This window comes from Muscardinus avellanarius (assembly GCF_963383645.1).
Source record: "Muscardinus avellanarius genome assembly, chromosome: 16".
NCBI classification, from domain to species: Eukaryota; Metazoa; Chordata; class Mammalia; order Rodentia; family Gliridae; genus Muscardinus; species Muscardinus avellanarius.
Genome location: NC_137802.1, coordinates 21,467,027 through 21,488,956, shown reverse-complemented (window position 1 = coordinate 21,488,956; position 21,930 = coordinate 21,467,027). Strand labels below are relative to the sequence as shown.

Here is a 21,930-nt window from a genome sequence, read left to right as displayed (position 1 = left end):
TGAGAAGTACATATCAAGGATGATAGAGTGCATTGTGATAAGATTCACTGAAATGAGAACAAAAAGGAAGAGAATCAGAATTAAGAGAAAAGACCCGCCGGGCATAGTGGCTCACATGCTTACAATCCCAGTACTTGGAAGGCTAGGACGGCAGTATCACAGGTTTGTGGCCAGCCTCAGCAACTATGAGGCCTTCTGCAACTTAGATTCTGTTTTAAAATAAAGAATAACAAGCTGGGTGTGGTGGTGTATGCTAGTAATCCCAGTGCTTGGAAAGCTGAGACAGGAGGATCTTGCAGGTTTGAAGCCAGCCGCAGCTACTTAGTGAAAAACAAAGAATTAAAAATCGGGCTGGGGTGGAGCTCTGAGTGTCCCTGGGTTCAATTCTGTTATTTTATTATTATTATTATTTTTAATTTTTTTGCAGTACTGGGGATGGAACCCAGAGATATTCTACCTCCGAGCTACACCCCCAGCCCTATTTTTTATTCTTTATTTTTGAAAGTGTCTTACTAAGTTGTGGAGGGCCTCACTAGGTAGCTGATTTTGTCCGCAAACTGCAATCCTCTGATCTCAGTCTCCTGAATGCTGGAATTACAATTGTGTGCCACCACGCTCAGCTTTTTCTTTTCTTTTTTTTTTTTTTTTGCTTTACTGGGGATGGAACCCAGAGGCATTCTACCTCTGAGCTACACCCTCACCCCTATTTTTTATTCTTTATTTTGAAACAGAGTCTCACTGAGTTGCAAAGGGCCTCAATAAGTAGCTGAGGCGGTTTCAAAATAGACCCGCAAAATTAATTAATTAATTAGGCGAGGGATGTAGCTCAGAGGTAGAATTCTACCCCCAGTACTGAAAAAAAGAAAAAAATAATAAAGATAAAAATAAAAATAATAAAAATAGGGCTGGGGATGTAACTTGCAGGTAGAATGACCCTGGGTTCCAGAAAGAAAGAGAGAAAGAAAGGGAAGGAAGGAACCGGAAGGGAAGGGAATAAGACTGGGGGTGTAGCTTGGAGGTAGAATGCCCCTGGGTTCCATTCCCATCACTCAAATCTTTCTCTCTTTTTTCTTTTGGGGGAGGGAGGTGTCAATACCAGGGATGGAACCCAGGGGCATTCTACCTCCGATTTACACCCCCAGCCCGATTTTTTACTCTTTAGAGATAGGGCCTCACTGAGTTGCAAAGGGCCTCACTAAGTACCTGAGGCTGTCCATGAAATGTGATCCTCCTGTCTTAACCTTCCAAATGCTGGGATTACAAGTATGTGCCACCATGCCCGGCTGTCCTACTTTTTACTCTTAATTTTTTTTTTAATTTTTTTTTTTTTTGGTGTGTGTGTGTGGTACTGGGATGGAACCCAGGGGCTTTTAATCTCCATACTACATCTCCAGACCTATTTTATATTTTATTTGGAAACAAGGTCTCACCAAGTTACTGAAAGCCTCACTAATATGCTGAGGCTGGCTTCAAACCTGCAATCCTCCTGTCTCAGCCTCCCAAGTACTGGGATTACAAGTGTGTGCCACCATGCCTGGCCTTTATTCTTAATTTTGAAACAGAGTCTCACTAAATTTTGGAGGGCGTCACTAAGTAGCTGAGGCTATCTGCACTTTCCATCCTCCTCTCTCAGCCTCCGTAGCCCTATATTTTATTTTTGTGTGTGTGTGTGTGTGTGTCTGTGGTACTAGGGATAAACCCAGGGGCCTTCTACCTCTGGGCTATGCTCCCAGACCTATGTTGTACTTTATTTGGAAACAGAGTCTTACTAAGTTGCTGAGAGCCTCTCTAAGTAGCTAAGGCTAGTTTTGAACCTGCACGATCCTCCTGTCCCAGCCTCCCAAGTACGGGGGTTACAAGTGTGTGCCACCATGCCCGGCCTATTTTTTATTCTTTATTTTGAAACAGGGTCTCACTAAATTACAGAAGGCCTAAGTATCTGTGGCCGGTCACAAACCAGTGGTCCCCCTGTCCTAGCCTCCCAAGTACTGGGATTACAAGCCTGCACTGTCCCACCCAGCTTCTTTAATTTTGAATTAAATACCCTATACAAATAATTACTCAAGAGATTCCTGAAGTATTCAGGCCCAATGATCTCTTATTAACTGGTCATTGCTTCAGCTGGGCGTGTGTGGTGACGCACATTTGTAATCCTAGTAATTGGGAGGCTGAGACAGGAGGATTGCACAGGTTTGAAGCCAGCCGCAGCTACTTAGTGAGGCTCTCAGCAACTTAGTGAGGCCTTGTTTTCAAATAAAACAGAAAATAGGTCTGGGAGTATAGCCTGAAGGTAGAACGCCTCTGGGTTTCATCCCCAGCACCACAAAAACAAACAAACAAACAAACAAACAAACAAACCTGGTCAATGCTTCAAAATCTCAGAATGATGTCTTTAACATCAAATGATTCAAAGTAAAGATAATAACCAGACATAACAGCATAACAACATAACTGCAGTACCTTTGGTCAACTTCATTCAAGAATTTGATCTTGCAAAACAAAATGAAACTTTTTAGCTCAAAAAGAATTCAAAATTATATACCTATGTCAATTCCTCTTCGGAGAGTACTTTTGTCAGACTCCTGGTGACCAATCAGATCTTCCACCCAATGAATATAATTGAGTCTTAAAGGAACAGTAGGAATGAGTCTCTCCAATGGAATATCAATAGAAAGCCCAAAATCTTCCTTCAGGAGAGTACAAGTAAGAGCTCGGACCGCTTCAGGATCTTTAAAATTAAGACTGAGAAATGAAAAAAAAAAAGGGAAGAAAAACTGATTAGTAACATTCACTATGATGGACAAGCACTGTGGCAGCCAAGCATTACCAAAGGCTTATTTGAATATCAGAAATCAGATGTAAGTAATTATATACATCATTCAGCAAAGCAGCACGCTCCCAGGGATGTTTAGCTTCCTCAAAGCCTACATAAGGACGTATAATTTTCCACCCCAAACACTACATATTCCATACATAGAGATTAAGCGTGCCTCTATTTCAATTCCTTTCTGACTGTCCCCTTACTTAGCAAAATGGCTTTGGAGAAATTACATATCTCTCTGAGACTGTTTCCTCAGCTATAAAATGAGGGTAGTAGCACCTATATCACAGTGTTTCTGTGTCCTGATCTGTGAAAAGAACTCAACATAACGCTTTTTACGTTTAGTAACTATTTTACAAATGTTGACCTTATTTTACTATTATCATTACCATCATCTGAAATTAAAATTCTTTGAAAATCATAATTAAGAATGGAATAGGCATATGCCTATAGGTCTAGCTATTCAGAGGCTGAAGCAAGAAGATCACAAGTAAAAACAAGCCTGGGGAACCAGAGTGGTGGTTTTTGAGAGGATGAAACAGGAGGATTGCCAGCTTCAGCTACTTAGTGATGTCTTCAGCAACTTAGTGAGAATCTGTTTCAAAATAAAGAATAAAAATTAAGGCTGGGGGTGTAGCTCAGAGGAAGAATGCCCCTGGGCTACATCCTCAGTACCGCAAAATAAATAAATAAACAATAAATAACAAAATAGGGCTGGGGGTGTAGCTTGGAGGTAGGCTACCCCTGGGTTCCATTCCCAGTACTCCAAAAAAAAAAAAAAAAAAAAAAAAAAAAAAAAAAAAAAAAAAAGAAGAAGAAGAAGAAGAAAAAAAGGAAAAGAAAAAACCTTACTTTAACTCAATTTTTTTTTTTCTTTTCTTATGGGGGTACTGGAGATGGAATCCATGGGCATTCTACCACTGAACTACATCCCTAGCCCCCCCTCCCCCTGCCTTTTTGGGTGGCACTGGGGTTCCTGGAAACCTACCTCCGGGCTACACTCCCAGACCTATTTTATATTTTTATTTGGAAACAGGGTCTCTTAAGCCAGCAAGGCTAGCTTCGAACCTGCGCAATCCTCCTGTCTCCGCCTCCCAAGCACGGGGATTACAAGTGTGCATCACCACGCCGGTCTCTAATTTTTTTTTTTTTTTTTTTTGGGTGGTACTGGGGTTCTTGGAAACCTTTCTACCTCCAGGGTACACTCCCGGCCCCTAATTTTTATTCTTTATTTTGAAACAGAGTTTAAGTTGGAGAGAACCTCACTAGGCAGTTGAGAATGCCTTTGAACTGTGCAGAATCAGTCAATCCCCAGTACAGCAAAAATTAAAAGGGGGCGGGGCATATTAAATTGCATAGTTTCAATTTATGCAGTTTGTTTCTTTCTTTGCAGTATTTTGAACTGAACCCAGGGATTCTCTAATAAAACTGAGTTACAGCTAGGTCTAGTGACGAACGCTTGTAATCCAGTACTGGGGAGGATAAGACAGGATGATCACACCTTTATAAGCAGCCTTAGCTACTTAGTGAGGCCCTCCCAATTTAGTGAGACACTATTTGAAAATAAAGAATAAAATATAGGGCTGGGGCTGTAGTTCAGGGGTAGGATGCCCGTGTTCAATCCCCAGTAACTAACACACACACACACACACACACACACACACACACACACACACACAAACAACGAAAGAAAGAAAAGAAAACAGAGAAGGCTGGGGATGTAGATCACTTGCCTGGTATGTAGAGGTCTTGGGTTCAATTGCTAGCACTGCCCAAAATACAAAAGTTGGAAGTCCTTGGTTCAAAGCGTACCTGCTTTCTATGACAGAGAGCCAATTCTGTTGATAACCAAAGCAGGATATTTTCTTTTTTTGGTGGTGGTACTGGGGCTTGAACCCAGGGGCATTCTACCTCTGAGCTATATCCTCAGACCTATTTTATTCTTTTACTTAAAAATAGGGTTCCACTAAGCTGCAAATGGCCTTACTAAGGTGCTGAAGCTGGATGCAAATCTGCGATCCTCCTTTCAGCCTCCCGAGTACTGGGATTACTAGTGTGTGCCACCATGCCTGGCCCAAACCAGGATATTTTCTTCTTTTTTTTTTCTTTTCCAGTATTGGGGATTGAACCTTGGAGCATTCTATCTCCGAGCTATACCCCCAGCCCCATTTTTTTTTTTTTTTTTTTTTTTACTATTTTTATTATTAACTGGGTCTAAGTTGCAGGGGGCCTCACTAAGTAGCTGAGGCTGGCTGCAAACCCAGATCACCTGCCACCCACTCCTGGCCTGAATATTTTCAACTATGACAACAACCACTAAAAAACAGCACTATAGCTTAAGCATTCATCACATAGCTTCATAAAACATCTGGGGCAAGAGAAATAGCAATAAAATTAATTTTTTCATTGGGCCTTCAAACAGTTGTTTATATAAACAATTCCCATTATTCAAAAATATTTATATATAAGCCAGGCATGGTGGTGCATGCTTGTAAAACCAGCATTTGGGAGGCTGAGACAGGAGGATCGCAGTCTGTGGACAGCTTAAACTAACTTAGTGAAGCCCTGTTTCAAAATAGAGAATAAAAATAGCACTGGGATATAGTTCGGAGGTAGAATGCCTCTGGGTTCAAACCCCAGTACTGGGGGGGGGGGGGAATATATATATATATAATTTATACATAGGTATATTAGGGAAGGATACATTCAACCTCTGAGCTACAACCCTATTTTAATTTTGTAGTACTGGAGAATGGAACCCCGGGGCATTCTTTTTTGTTGTTGTTGTTCTTTATTTATTTATTTTATTTTTTTGGTGGTACTAGGGTTCCTGGAAGCCCTTCTACCTCCGGGCTACACTCCCAGACCTATTTTTACATTTTTATTTGGAAACAGGGTCTCCTAAGCCAGCGCGCGTGGCTGGCTTAGGAAACAGGGTCTCCTAAGCCAGCGCGCGTGGCTGGCTTCGAACCTGCGTGATCCTCCTGTCTCTGCCTCCCAAGCACGGGGATTAAAAGTGTGCGCCACCACGCCTGGCTTTGTTCTTTATTTTGAAACAGGGTCTCACTAAGTTGCGGACGGCCTTAATAGGTAGCTGAGGCTGTCCACGAACCACGATCCTCGGGTCTCATCCTCACAAATGCTGGGATCACAAGCGTGCGCCACCTGTCCAGCCCCAGGGGCATTCTACCTCTGAGCTATATCCTCAGCATTACTTTTCACTCTTTACTTTGAAACAGGGTCTTACTTAGTTGTGGAGGGCCTCAGTTAAGTAGTTGAGGTTGGCCAAGAAACTGCAATCCCAAGTACTGGATTATAAACCTGTGCTACCACACCCAGCTTATTTATTTTGAAACAGTGTCTTACTAAGTTGCTGAGGGCCTTGCTAAATTGCTGAGGCTGGCTGTGAACCTGTGATTCTCCAATCTCAGTCTCTTAAGTACTGGAATTACAGATGTATGCCACCATGTCCAGTTTATACATGCTGACTGTGATGAACATAATTTATAAGTGAGTAACTATATCCTCCTCAACACGGAAGACATCAAGCAGAGGCAAGTCTAATCAGTGGAAATCAACTGAAAATTGATGAAAGATAATTCACAGACTTTGTCAGTAAAATGAGTGTTTACTTTTTGCTTCTAAGAACGTGCAGACATTAGTGTATTAGAAATCCTTTTGTAGGACAAAGTCTAGTCTCCCAACTCTGCTAATTAAGTATGTAGGTTATATTAGTACCCTGGGATATTAAAAATCCTGAACACAGGCAAGATCTTTTTTTATTCTAATTTCCAAGACCACAAGGAGGCCTAGGAACTAAATGAGATATGACATGGAAATTAACAATTTATTCATTCCATCAGTCTTTGTTGTTTGTTGAACAGATCCAGTGTCACAAAATAAGCTATTGTTAACCTGTTCATTCCCCCAGAATGACTCCTGCTCTACTACTCCCAGCTTGGGAGGCGGAGACCAGAGGATAAAGGTTCATGGACAGCCTCAGCTACTATTTAGTGAGGCCCTTAGCAACTCAGTGAGCCCCTGTTTCAAAAATAAAAGGACTGAGTCGGGCATGGTGGCGCATGCCTGTAATCCCAGCATTTTGGAGGCTGAGACAGGAGGATCTCAGTTTGAAGACAGCCTCAGCTACTTAGTGAGGCCCTTTGCAACTCAGTGAGACCCTGTTTCAAAATAAAGAATCTAGGCCGGGCGTGGTGGCGCACGCTTGTAATCCCCGCGCTTGGGAGGCAGAGACAGGAGGATCGCGCGGGTTCGAAGCCAGCCGCGCGCGCTGGCTTAGGAGACCCTGTTTCCAAATATAAAAATGTAAAAAGAGGTCTGGGAGTGTAGCCCGGAGGTAGAAGGGCTTCCAGGAACCCCAGTACCACCAAAAAAAAAAAAAAAAAAAAGAATATAAAATAGGGCTGGGGGGGGGTAGCTCAGAGATAGAATGCCCCTGAGTTCCATCCCTAGTACTGCAAAAACAAACAGACAAACAAACAAACAAACAAACAAACAAATAAGACTGGGGGTAGATCTAAGCAGGTTATGGTTGTGCATGCCTGTGATCCCAGTACTTGGGAAACATTACAAGATTGCAGATTCAAAGCCTCTGCAATTTAGTTAGGTCCTCAGAAACTTACCAAGACCCTGTTTCAAAATAAAAAATAAAGCTGGGTGTGGTGGTAGATGCTTGTAATCCCAATATTTGGGAGGCTGAGACAGGAGCAGCATAGATCAAGGCCAGCCTCAGGATTTCAGAGACTGTTTCAAATAAAAAATAAAATCAGTCTACAGCTGGGCGTGGTGACACATGCTTGTAATCCCAGCATTTTGGAGGCAGAGACAAGATGGTGGTGGTTCAAGCACAGCCTCAGCTACTTAGTGAGGCCCTTTGCAATTCAGTGAGACACTGTTTCAAAATTAAGAACAAAAAACAAGGCTGGGGATATAGCTTGTGGTAGAATGCCCCTGGGTTCCATCCCCAGTACCACAAAAAATAAAAATAAAATGGTCTACAGGATTACTCAGAATACCCAAGTTCAATCCCCAGAACCACAAAAAATAAACAAATAAAATGAAAAACAGGGCTGCAAATATAACTCAGAGGTAGAATGCTCCTCAGTTCAATCTCTAGTACCACACACATATACAAAGGCGGCTAGATCTCAGCTGGGTGTGTTGTATACACTTCTTTTTTTTTTCAAATAAATTTTTATTGGTGCACTGTTGTCATACATTTTTTTTTTTTTTGGTGGTACTGGGAATGGAACCCTTCTACCTCCAGGCTACACTCCCAGGCCTATTTTATATTTTTATTCAGAAACAGGGTCTCTTAAGCCAGTGAGGCTGGCTTAGAAACTGCGCGATCCTCCTGTCTCCACCTCCCAAGCGTGGGGATTACAAGCATGTGTCACCATGCCTGGCGTAGTCAAACATCTTAATGGGATAAAAAACTTGTGGAGATATACATGCACACATCACCCAGTCAGCCCTTACCCAATCGCTAACCCCTTCCCTCTCCCTCCCTCCCTCCTATGCTTGGTTTCCTGATTGACTTTGATATATTAGTTTAAGTACATCATGTGCTTTAAAGAGTTCCCCTCTTCCCCCCTCCCATCCCCTCAGACAGGTCACCTCTACAGGATCCCTTCTTCATTTAGAGTTCCTCCTGTTAACCCATTTCTCCCTAGTTTTCGCACATTCTTTTTTTTTTTTTTTTTTTTTTTTTTGCGGGTCTGGGAATGGAACCCGGGGCATTTGACCTCCAAGCTACACCCCCTGCCCTATTTTTTATTCTTTATTTTGAAACAGGGTCTCACTGAGTTGCAGAGGGCCTCACTAAATAGCTGAGGCTGTCCATGAACCGTGATCCTCCAGTCTCAGCCTCCCAAATGCTGGGATTACAAGCGTGCGCCACCACACCCGGCTCCAGTTTTCGCACATTCTAACCGTTGTAACTTAATGAAGCTCTTAGCAACTTAAAAAAAAAAAACTGTTTCCATGCAAAAAAATAAGATAAGGCTAGGGGTATAGTTCAGAGATACAATTCCCTGGGTTCCATCCCCAGCAGCACCAAAAAACAAACAAACAAACAAACAAAAAAAACTAAAAACCTCATGGTAAATGTTTTTGTTTTGTTGTTAGTACTGGGAGTGGAACCCAGGGGACATTCTACCTCCTAGCTATACCTCCAGCTCTATTTTTTATTCTTTGTTTTGAAACTAGGTCTCAAAGAGTTGGAAAGGGCCTCACTAAGTAGATGAAGCTGGCCTTGAACCTGTAATCCTTCAATCTCAACCTCTAAAGTACTGAGATTACAAGAGTCCATTTTTAAGTATGTAGTTCTTTAAAAACATGTTTATGAAAGCAGGGCATGGTGGTGCACACTTGTAATCCCAGCATTTGGGAGGCTGAGACAGGAGGATGGGGTTGGCAGATAGCTTCAACTACTTAGTGAGGCCCTCTGCAACTCAGTGAGACCCTGTTTCAAAATAAAGAATAAAAAAATAGGGGCTGGGGGTGTAGCTCGGAGGTAGAATGCCCCTGGAATCCATCCCCAATACTGTAAAAAAAGAAAAAGAAATTTATGAGCTGAGTGCGATGGGGTACACTGCTAACTAAATCCAGTACTTGGGAGGCTGAGCCAGGAGGATCGCAGTTTGAAGCCAGCCTTGGACACTTAGTAAGGCCTACAGCAATGTAGCAAGATGCTGCTTCAAACTAAAAATAAAAACCAATAAATCCAGTAGCAGTGGCATATGCTTGTAATCCCTGTCTATACTCAGGAGGTAAAACCAGAGGATTGCAGGTTCAAGGACAGCTTCAGCAAGTAGTGAGGCTCTCATTAACCTACTGAATACCCTGTATTTATTTATTTATTTATTTATTGGTGGTACTGGGGATGGAACCCTTCTACACCCCCAGACCTATTTTGTATTTTTATTTAGAAACAGGGTCTCTTGCTGGGCGTGGTGGTGCACACTTGTAATCCCCGTGCTTGGGAGGCGGAGACAGGAGGATTGCACAGGTTCGAAGTCAGCAGCACTGGCTTAAGAGACCCTGTTTCCAAATAAAAGTATAAAAATGGGTCTGGGAGTGTAGCCCAGAGGAAGAAGGGTTTCCAGGAATCTCACTACAAAAAAAAAAAAAAAAAAAAAAAAAAAAAGAAAAAGAAAAGAAACAGATCTCTTAAGCCAGCAAGGCTGGCTTCAAACTTGTGCAATCCTCCTTTCTCGGCCTCCCAAGCACAGGGATTACAAGTGTGAGCCACCACTCCCAGCTTACCCTGTTTTTAAATAAAAATAAAATAGGGCTGGGTATGTAGCTCAGAGGTGGAATGCCCCTATGTTCAATGCTCAGTACTGCAAAAAAAAAAAAAAAAAAAAAGCCAGGTGTAGTAGTGGCGTACACCTATAATCCCAGTGCTTGGGAGGCTGAGACAGAAAAACTACAGGTTTGATCTCCAAATAAAAAATAAAAAAATAGGGCTGAAAGTCGGGCATGGTGGCACATGTCTGTAATCCCAATACTTGGGAGGCTGAGACAGGAGAATCGCAGATTCAAAGCCAGCCTCAGCTACTTAGTGAGGCCCTCCACAACTTAATGAGAACCTGTTTCAAAATAAAGAATAAAAAATAGGGCTGGGGTGTAGCACAGTAAAATGCCCAAGTTCCATCCTGGGTATGATTAAAAAAAAAAATAGGCTTTGGTTGTAGCTTGTACGTAGAATGATCCTGGGTTCAATCCCCAGTACTGGGGGAAAAAAAAAAAAGTATCTTGGCTCCCACATTAAGTCCCACCCTAGGTCCTTTATTTATTTATTTCCTTCCTTCCTTCCTTTTTTTTTTTTTTTTTTTTTTTTTGCAGTATTGGGGATTGACCCCAGAGACATGCTACTTCCCAAATTCTCCATTCCTATTTTAAATTCTTTATTTTGATATAGGGTCTCACCAATTTGCAGAGGGCCTAACTAAGTAGCAGAGGCTGTCCTGGAACCTGAGATACTCCTGTCTCAGCTTCCAAAGTACTGGGATTACAAGCAATTTAGGGCCTCCATTTCTAAAGACAGTGCTAGGAAGAAAGAGGTCATTAAATGCCTCAAGTTCTGTGACAGTAAACTCTTCTTTACCATCTCTCTTCTCAAATCTTGTTCCTTTTCCTCCCCAAAGGTATATCACCACCCCTCTCCAGAAAGGCTTGAAATTTCCATTTCCCTTTATAACTGCCAGAGTTTGGGAACACAGTGAGGTAAGGTTCCATCTCATGATATACACATCAGTCATTCCTATATTATCATAACATTTTCTATATCCTAACGTGCCTATACTTTTTCCTTTAGTGATAGGAATTTTTTTGTTGTTTTCAGTACTAGGGATTAAGCTCATTGCCTCATGAATGCTAGACAAGCAAACACTCTACCACTGAGCCATATCTAGCCATTTTTATTTTGGGACATGGTTTTGCTACATTGCCCAGAATGGCCTTGAACTTGCAATCTTCCTGCTTCAGTCTTGCCAGTAGCTGAGATTACAGGGATGCACCACCATGCCTAGTTGGTTCTGAGGATTGAACCTAGAGACTCACAAACCCTAGGTAAGTGCTCTACAACTGAGTAAACCTCCAGTCCTATTTTTCTTAAATTTTTTTTTAACTTATAGCAAGGACTACTATAATCTTCACTCACCGGTGTAGAGTGGAGTGTTAGCGAAAGCTTGCCCCTCGTGTAGCATATTACCTACATTTGCGAGTTCATTGGCCAACCAGTGGCCTCAACTCTAAGCTCTAACAATGTGCACCTTAATTCTTAAAAAATTAATTTAAATTTAGCAACATCTTAAGTAAAATATCTGTGAAATTAGATTTGATTTTCTGATTTTTCCCTACTTTACATAAAAATAAACAGATTTCTTAGATTAATATCTTTAGATCCTCACCAGTCATTAAGTTTTAGATCACACAAAGCACAATCCTAGTCTCTGAAGTTACTCCAGGATCTCTGAAGGGTAAACAATAATTTGGACATTAAAAGAAGTTTTTTTTTTTGGCACTGGGGATAGAACCCAAGGTCTTTCTACCTCTGGGCTACCCTCCCAGACCTATTTTATACTTTATTTGGAAACGAGATCTCACTAAGTTGCTGAGAGCGTCTCGAAGTAACTGAGACTGGCTTTGAACCTGGGCAACTCTCCCATCTCAGCCTCCCAAGCACGGGGATTACAAGCGTGCGCCACCACGCTTGGCTTAAGAGGATTTTAATGCCAAAAATAAGCGTAAATGCATTTGGTCCACTCATAAAAGATTAAAAAAATGAAATCCCAGGAATGAGATGTTTATCAGTAGTTCCTACTTTCCATTATGTAAAGTCCATTCAAATCTCAGTGATAAAGTGTTAATAATTTTTTGTTACCTACCTTACTCTTCCATTCAGATTAATCTGAACATGCTGCTTAAAATCTGGATATTTGGATGCCAGATATGCAAAGTCAGGAGGTTTATCCTTATATCTATTTCGTGCATGCATTGATTTACTCATAGCCATCTTAAAAAAAAAGGAAAAAAATCAGCACATTTTTAAAAAACAGAGGAAAAGCAGTGTATATCAAGTCAACAGTTACAGCAAACTTATCTTTTCTAGTCAAATCAGAAAGTAGAAATTACAGCTTGTGTGTGTGTGTGTTACTGGGGACTGAACCCAGGAGCAGTCTACCTTTAAGCTACACTCCCAGGCTCTTTTTTTTTTTTTTTTTTTTTTTTGGTGGTACTGGGGGTGAAACCCAGAGGTTTTCTACCTTCAGGCTATACTTCCAGACTATTTTATACTTTATTTGGAAACAGAGTCTCACTAAGTTTCTGAAAGCCTACTGAGGCTGTCCTCAAACCTGCAATCCTCCAGCCTCAACCTCCTAAGCACTAGTATTACAGGCATGAGCCACCATGTCTAGCTGAAATTATAGTGTTTTTTTGAAGATTTACATAAGTTTATTAAAAAGAAATACAGAAGATAGTTACAGCCCCATGGCATTCAGGCATGGGGGGGGGTGGTTCAAATGAATTCACCCAGATATGGTTTGAGATGATATGATTTTGGGGAAACTGTCTCCGAGGACCCCTGTTAGGGTTCCGGACACAATTTCCCTCAAAACACTAAAAAACTCAAAAACAGAAAAAGCACAGGTTCTTGTCCTGAGCTAAGGGCAAATACACATTAGCCCGGACTCTTGCTGAAGTTTTAAAGATGTTTATTAAAAAGAAATACAGAAGATAGTTACAGCCCCATGCCATTCAGGCATGTGGGGGGTGGTTCGAATGAATTCACTCCTGAAATTATAGTTTTTAAATGCCAAAAAAAAAAAAAAAGCACATAAAAAGATGTTCAAGCTGGGCATGGTGCACACGCTTGTAATCCCAGCATTCGGGAGGCTGAGACCAGAGGATCACGGTTCGCGGACAGCCTCAGCTACTTAGTGAGGCCCTCTGCAACTCAGTGAGACCCAGTTTCAAAATAAAGAATAAAAAAGTAGGGCAGAGATGTAGCTCGGAGGTCAAATGCCCCTGGGTTCCATTCCCAGACCCGCAAAAAAAAAAAAAAAAAAAAAAAAAAAAGTCTGGGAGTATAGCCCAGAGGTAGAAAAACCCCTGGGTTCCACCCCCAGTACCACCACCAAAAAAAAAAAAAGATGTTCAACATCATTAATCATTAGAGAAATGCAAATAAAAACCACACTGAGAGCCAGGCATTGTGGCACACGTTTGTAATCCCAGTATTCAGGAGGCTGAGACCAGAGGATCATAGTTTGCAGACAGTCTCAGCTACTTAGTGAGGCCCTTTGCAACTCAGTGAGACACTGCTTCAAATTAAAAAATAAAAAATAGGGATAGGGGTGTAGCTTGAAGGTAGAATGTCCCTGGGTTCCATTGCCAGTACCACAAACAAAAACAAAAACAAAAAACCAATACCAGAATAAATAAATAATAAAATAGGGCTAGGGGTACAGCTCAGAGTTAGAACACCTCTGGGTTCAACATCCTTGTTCAAAAAAACAAGGCTGGAGGTGTAGCTCTCTAACATTAGTGTATATGCAACATGATACTGAATGTATATAAAACAAATACCAACATAAATCACAGATACAAAAAACTTCAGTTCACTTCCTATATTGCATATATATATGCACTGGGGATTGAACCCAGAGACATATTACCTCTAAGCTAAATCCCTAGCCCAATTTTATTTCTTATTTGGGAACAGAGTCTCACTAAATTATGAAGAGCTTTGCTAAATTTCTGGGATTACAAGTGTGTGCCACTATGCCCGGCTTCTGCATTGCTTATTCTGATCAGAACAGATAAATAATGATTCAATAAAGCTATTCCTTTGCTAAATAACCTATTAATTCAGGCACTGGATGTTTAGCTAAACTTACTCTATTCCTCAAAGTTTAGGTCGGTGTCACCTCTAACCTGACATCACCATTGCCACTTCCCATATTTCTCTAACTTTACCTACTTTGCCTGGCTCTTTTGCTCTAGCCACATTTTTCTTCTTGCTGTCTATCAAGTGTGGCACACTCGTGCCTTACTGCTTTTGTATTTGCTGTTCAGTCTGCATGGATTGTTTTCTCCCTTCTCCAAAAATACATATAATGAAGAGATCCTCATCTTGTTCAGGTCTTTGATCAAATGTTGCCTCCTAGCTGGGTGTGGTGCCCCATGCTTGTGATCCCAGCTCTTTGCAACTCAGTGAGACTCTGTTTCAAAATAAAGATAAAAAAAATAGGGCTGGAGGTGTAGCTTGGAGGTAGAATGCCACTGGGTTCCATCCTCAGCGAGACACACACACACACACACACACACACACACACACACACACACACACACACACACAGTTACCTAAGGCCAGGCAGAGTGGCAGGCTTGTAATCCCTGCATTTGGGAGGCTGAGACAGAAGGTTCACAGTTCACAGCCTCAGCGACTACTTAATGAGGTCTCCTTTGCAACTCAGTGAGACTGTTCCAAAATAAAGAATAAAAAATAGGGCTGGGCCTGTAGCTCGGAAGTAGAATGCTCCCGGGTTCCATCACCAGTATCGCAAAAAAAAAAAAAAAAAAAAAAAAAAAAATCTACCCTACCAACAAAATTCATAAGAGAAAATATTATGTTTGTTCATTAAGATATCCCAGCACTTAAAACAAGGTCTGCAGAGTTGGTACTCAAATATTGGTTGGCTAAAAACATGATGGAATGAGTTGGCTGTCCCCATACTTACTCTCAAGAAAAAACTGAACTGGGCGTGGTGACGCACGCTTGTAATCCCAGCATTTGGAAGGCTGAGAAAGGAGAATCACGCTTCGTGGACAGCCTCAGCTTAGTGAGACCCTCTGCAAATCAGTGAGATCTTGTTTCAAAATAAAGACAAAAATAAGACTGGCGGTGTAGCTCGAAGGTAGAATGCTCTTGGGTTCCACCAGTACTCGAAAAAAAATTAAGAAAAAAAAAGAAATAAAGAAAGAAGGAAAATAAAGAAAGAAGGAAAAAAGCTCAGTCCAAGAGCTGAAACTTTTTCTTCCGGGTTATCTAAGTCCAGAAAGTTTTTAAGCACTGGTGAGGTTAACAGTTCAGTATTTTTAAAATTTCATTCCCATGCTTCCGTTTCCTTACCCTCAACTACCATTTCTCTTGATATGTAAACCTGTTAAAACTGACAAATTCTACTTTTAAGTAGTCGGATTCCTTCTCAACACATCCCTTTCACCTAGACCTCAACGTCTGCTTTTTCTCGTAAATTCCACTTTTCCCATTTGACCCACCACTGCCAGTTCGCCTGCTCTTCGACCCCAGGCTCGCTCCGTCTTACCCACCCTATTTGTCTTCCCGCCTCAGTTTCAGATCTCTCTAATCAGCCCACGGGGTCTCCCCTACCGTCAGCCCAGACTCTTCTATTCGCCAACCGCTCCCATCCATCCACGCCTAACGCACTGGCGCGCGAAAGCACGCCACGTCAGGTCTTTCTACACCCCCAATACAGCACCTATGAGCACCAAATGCGAGCGAGAGGAAGCCCAGTGATGCGCGGCTTCGGTGACCCATTCTCTCAACTCCCCCTAAGAGATGTTAAATGAACCCACCTCTGAAGCCGCTGTTCCTGGCCGACAACGCGTGGCGCGCGCCTGCACAATACCAGAACCTAGGCCACCGCAGCGCGGAACGCCTAGACCGCAGATGCTGCTACCAGCGCGCCGCCATCTTGCAAAGCCGTCTAGCCTCGTGATTGGAAAGGTTATTCTCGCGATATCTGCGACCTGGCCTGAAGTCACGCGAAACTGTCGCGATACCTGGAGTTTGTGGCTCCTTTTTGACCCAGGGCGGGGGCGGGGTAACTAAACTGTGTGGTGCGGCACACAAGAGACCTGCTTTGGAATCAGCTAGGAAATTGTTGTTGCTGTTGTTTTAAGTAGTTTATATATATTGTGCAAACGGCGCTCTCGCTCTCTCTCTCTCTCTCGCTCTTTTATTGAGGTACTTGGATTGGAACCCAGGGGCATTCGACCTCCGAGCTACATCCCAAGCCCAATTTTTTATTCTTTATTTTGAAACAGTGTCTCACTGAGTTGTAAAGGGCCTCACTAAGTAGCTGAGGCTGTCTATGAACCGCGATCTTCCTGTCTCAGCCTCCCAAATGCTGGGATTACAAGCCTGTGCCACCACGCCTGGCTAACAGGTTTCTCTTTATGTGACGCAGTACTTAATTACCACAGATAAACTTGTGAGATGGGAAAGAGTAGTCTCATTTACAAAGGAAGGACTGAGAATCGCAGATGTTAAATGTTTTGGTGAAGAGCTTACGTTTAGATTACAAGTCATCTGAATACAACGTTTTCTGTAACCCCTCCCCAGCTTTCTGAGCTGGATGTTCTGCTAATGCATTTAAGTTTCTTTTCAACTTGGCTATACTCGTTTTTACCTTCTGGTAAATAAAGTGAATTTCCCATTTGACAGCTGAGATGGAAATTTTGATGATCTTCTAAAGACATACAACCAGTAGCAAAGCTACAGCTATAGTCAAGATCTAGGGCCTCACTGCGTATGATGGCACACTATGTAATCCCAGTACTTGGAAGGCTGAGACAGGAGGATTGCACAGGTTCGAAGCCAGCCTCAGCTACTTAGTGAGGCTCTCAGCAACTTAGTGAGACCCTATTTTCAAATAAAGTATAAAACTAGGTCTGGGAAGATAGCCTGGAGGTAGAAAAGCCCCTGGGTTCCACCCCCAGTACCTATAAATAAGTAAATAAATAAGTAAATAAATAAACTGGGCGTGGTGGCACATGCTTGTAATCCCAATATTCAGAAGGCTGAGACTAGAGGATTGCAGTTCATGGAGAGCTTCACCTACTTAGGCCCTCCGCAACTTAGTGAGACCCTGTTACAAAATAAAGAATAAAAAATAGTGCAGGGGGTATAGTTCAGAAGTCAAATACCCTGGATTCCATTCCCGGAGTGCAATAAATAAATAATAAATAAATAAACAAACAAACAAATAAATAAATAAATAAATAAATAAATAAAAATCGAGCTGGGGTTGTGGCTCTGAGGTAGAATAGGCCTGGGTTCAATTCCCAGCGCGCGCGCGCACCCACACACACACACACACACACACACACACACACACCACACACCCCACACAGGTTTATAGCTTGGAGAAAGAATGCCTCTGGATTCTACCTTCACATTATTCTATTGGTTAAAGCAAGTCAAAGACTAACCTAGTTTTGTGTGTGTGTGTGTGTGTGTGTGTGTGTGTGTGTGTGTGTTACTGGGGATGGAACCCAGGGGCATTTTACCTATGAGCTACTACTACTACTAATAATAATAATATTTGGGGGGCATTTTACCTATGAGCTACTATTATTATTATTATTATTATTACAATTATTATTATTATTTTTGGTGGTACTGGGGATGGAACCCTTCTACCTCTGGGCCATCCTCCCAGACCTATTTTATATTTTATTTGGAAACAGAGTCTCTTTAAGCTAGAGAGTCTGGCTTCCGCCTCCCAACCCAGCCCTATTTTTTATTCTTTAGTTTGAAATATGATCTCACTGAGTTGCAAAAGGCATAAGTAGCTGAGTCTGTCTGCAAACTGCAATCCTCCAGTCTTGGCCTCCCAAATGCTGGGATTACAAGCATGAGCCACCACACCTGGCTTAACCTAGATTTGAGAGGAAAGTACTGTTCCAAAATATTTTCCAGCATTCAAAGATATAGTTTATTGGGGCCACCAACATAACATAACACCACAAAAAGTTTTCTTTTTCTTATTTCTTTTTTTTTTTTAAACAGTGCTGACAAATTTTTCTTTTTTATCTATTTTTTGGGGGGAGGTACTAAGGATGGAACCCGGGGCATTCTATCTCCAAGCTATACCCTTAGCCCTATTTATTATTTTTTTAATTGGTAATAAGTTTGTTACTAGTTGTTTCATTTTTATTTTGTTTTGTGGTACTGGGAATTGTACCCAATGATACTCTACCACTGAGCTATATCCCAGTCCTTTTCTTATTCTTAATTTTGAAACAGTGTCTCCCTAGTTCCCCAAATTGGCCTTTAATTTGCAATCTTTCCATTCTAGCCTCCTAAATACTGGGACTATAGGCATGTGCCACTGCACCTGGCTGGTACTGAGGTTTTTTTGTATGTTTGTTTGTTTGTTTGTTTGTTTGTTTGTTTGTTTTTTGCAGTACTGAGGATGGAACCCAGGAGCATTCTACCTCTGAGCTACACCCCCCAATCCTATTTTTTATTCTTTATTTTGAAACAGGGTCTCACTGAGTGGTGGAGGTCTTCACTAAGTAGCTGAGGCTGACAATTTAGCGAAAACTCCTTCCAAAATTAAAAAATAAGCCGGATGTGGTGACTCACCACATCTTAGTACTTGGGAGGCAGAGACGGGAGGATCCGAATTTGCAGCCAGCCTCAGCTACTTAGGAGGCCCTTTGCAACTCAGTGAGATCCTGTTTCAAAAAAATAAATAGCTGGGCAGGGTGGCGCATGCTTGTAATCCCAGTGCTTGGGATGCTGAGACAGGAGGATTGCACAGGTTCAAAGCCAGCCTCAGCTACTTAGTGAGGCTCTCAGCAACTTAGTGAGACCCTGTTTCCAAATAAAGTATAAAATAGGTCTGGGAGGATAGCCCAGAGGTAGAAGGGTTCCATCCCCAGTACCACCAAAAATAATAATAATAATTGTAATAATAATAATAATAATAATAATAATAATAATAATAAATATAGCCCAGAGGTAGAAAGCCCCTGGGTCCCACCCCCAGTACCACCAAAAAAGAAAAAAAAGAAGAATAAAAAATAGGGCAGGGGTATAGCTCAGAGGTAGAATGATCCTGGGTTCCATTACCAGTACCACAAAAATAATAAATAAATAAATAAATAAATAAATAAATAAATAAATAAGAAAAGAAAGAAAGAAAGAAAGAAAGCCAGCCTGGGTGTGGCTTTCAAGTAGAATGCCCTTGTGTTCGTTCTCTCTCTCACACACAGACACACACATACCACACACACACACACACACACACACACACACACACACATCCACAGGGAAAGAGAGAGAATTTGAAACTACAAGGAGAGACTCAGCTCTTTCAGCTAAAATAGCCCTCAATTAATACAAGGATTACAGGCAAGGACAGCACAACAGGGAGGCCAATCACAACTTGGACTGCAGAATTGTGGTAAATAAAATGTTGTTTTAACTCCTAAGTTTTGAGTGGTTTGTATTTTTTGTTATTGTTGTTGTACAGGGGATTGAATCCAGAGGCATTCTACCTCTGAGCTATACACCCAGCCCTTTTTATTTTTTGTTTGAAGCAGGATCTTGCTAAGTTGCTGAGGCTGGCTTTGAACCTGTGATCCTCCTGTCTTAGCCTCCAAGTACTGGGTGTAAAGTTGCAATGCAGGGAATAAGGCAAACAGGTCAAGTAAAAAGCAAGAGGTACTTTATTCTGCACTCCTGGGCAAGGTTCACTAGTCTAAAGGTGGGGCCAGTGAAGCGTGCACCTAGGGTCGGCAGTTTGAAACTTCTTATGGGGCTGTTTTCTGAGGGTGGGGGAGATCAGGGAGTTGGGGGCTTTCTGGGCAGGTAGGTTGTTGTATCTTAAAGCAGTGGTCCATCCATATTGAAGTTCTTGCAACTGGGCGACATCTATATCAGGAACCAGGTGACGGTTGTTTTTTTTTTTTTTTTTTTTTTGGTGGTGGTACTGGGGATGGAACCCTTCTGCCTCAAGGCTACACTCCCAGACCTATTTTATATTTTTATTTGGAAACAGGATCTCTTAAGTCAGCAAGGCTGGCTTTGAACCTACGCGATCCTCCTGTTTCTGCCTCCCAAGCACGGGGATTACAAGTGTGCACCACCACGCCTGGCAAAAGCTATATTTTAGCTGGCATAGTGGTGCATGCTTGTAATCCCCGTGCTTGGGAGGCTGAGAAAGGAGGATCACACAGGTTCGAAGCCAGCCTCAGCTACTTAGTGAGGCTCTCAGCAACTTAGAGAGACCCTATTTTCAAATAAAAAATATAAAATAGGTCTGAGAGTATAGCCTGGAGGTAGAAAGCCCCTGGGTTCCACCCTGAGTACCAAAGAAAAAACAAAGCTATATTTTGCTGTAAACTTATATAGAGGCCTGCATAAGAAAACTAGTTCTACAATTTATCCTTTTAGGTGTGTTGAGTCCCTAACTAGTAACAGAACCCAGGCTGCCGGACTGAATAAACAGAGACTAGAGGACGTTGAAAGCGGGAGAAATTTTTACAAAGAGATGGCCAGGCACAGAGAAGAAAAAACCTGTACAGATAGATAGACTCCTGCTTTTTGCCTGTTTGGATAATAAAGTTATCCAAATCCTGTACGGTAGAAAATAAAGCATTTTGATCTAAGGTTTTTTAGTCCCAACATAGAATGGTGTCTTAAGAGACATGCCAAAGGGGACTCAGAGGGTACCTTTGAGGTTTGGGAACCCATATGTTTGTAGGCAAGATGCCAGAGGGACAAGTGCAGCCTTTTTGGGGTCCCATAGCCATAGGGGAATGTGGGACCAGAGGGAGTATCCCAAGGCAGGGCAGTGCGGGGCTTGGGCATCTTGAATGCCAGCAAAGGTCAGCAGGAGCCATAGGAGGCTGTGTGCAGCAGCTGCAAGAGCAGGAGGAGGAGCAACAGGGGCATGAGGGAGAGGTGCACCCGGCAGGCTGGCCAGGTTCTGAAGCTGACTGCCCAGAGGGAAGGCGGGAGCAAGAGAGGGGGTCCCGTCTGTGATGGAGGTTGAGCCTGTATTGATTGTTAATAAGAACAAGTTATAGCCTGGTGTGGTGGCACATGCTTGTAATCCCAGCATTTGGGAGGCCAAGACAGGAGAATCACGATTCATGGCTAGCCTCAGTTAGTGAGAACCTATTTCAAAATAAAGAATAAAAAATAGGGCTGGGGGTGGTGTAGCTCAGAGGTAGTATGCCCCTGGGTTCCATCCCCAGTACCGCAAAACACACACACACACACACACGTTTTTGCATTCAGGAGGCTGAGACCGGAGGATTGTGGTTCGTGGACAGCCTCAGCTTAGTGAGACCCTCTGCAACTCAATGAGACCCGGTTTCAAAATAAAGAATAAAAAATAGAACAGGGGGTGACCCAGATTTTCTTCTAAAAGTTTATAGTCTTAAGATTTATATTTAGGTCTTTTATCTATTTTGAGTTAATATTTGTATATGGGATTAGGTAAGGGTCCAATTTTATTCTTTTTCATGTAATTATTATTTTTCAACAATATTTAGCTAAAAGATTATTATTTCCTCCACCAAATGTTTGTGGAAACCTTGTCAAAAATAACTTGACAATATATGGAAGAATTTAGCTCTAGGCTTTTATTTAACTCCAATGGTTTATATATCTGCCTTTAGAACAGTACTACACTGTTTCAATTATTGTAGCTTTATATGGTTTGAAATCAGAAAATATACATCTTCTAGCTTTGTTCTTTTTCGAGATCGTTTTGGGTATCTAGAGTCCATATTCCATATTAGGATAGATTTTTTTC

The 21,930-nt window shown here is 41.9% G+C and overlaps 1 protein-coding gene across 1 annotated transcript in view; it reads right to left on the bottom strand.

Moving 5' to 3' along the window:
• METTL16 (methyltransferase 16, RNA N6-adenosine) overlaps window positions 1-12,362 on the bottom strand; it is a gene marked incomplete at both ends in the record, with an annotated part of 49,031 nt that extends 36,669 nt beyond the window's left edge. Inside the window, 2 exons of the mRNA XM_080712912.1 lie at window positions 2,543-2,742; window positions 12,235-12,362. Coding sequence (XP_080569038.1) covers window positions 2,543-2,742; window positions 12,235-12,362 — 328 coding nt within the window. The remainder of the gene's footprint in view (window positions 1-2,542; window positions 2,743-12,234) is intronic.
• Between the last annotated feature and the right edge of the window lie 9,568 nt (window positions 12,363-21,930).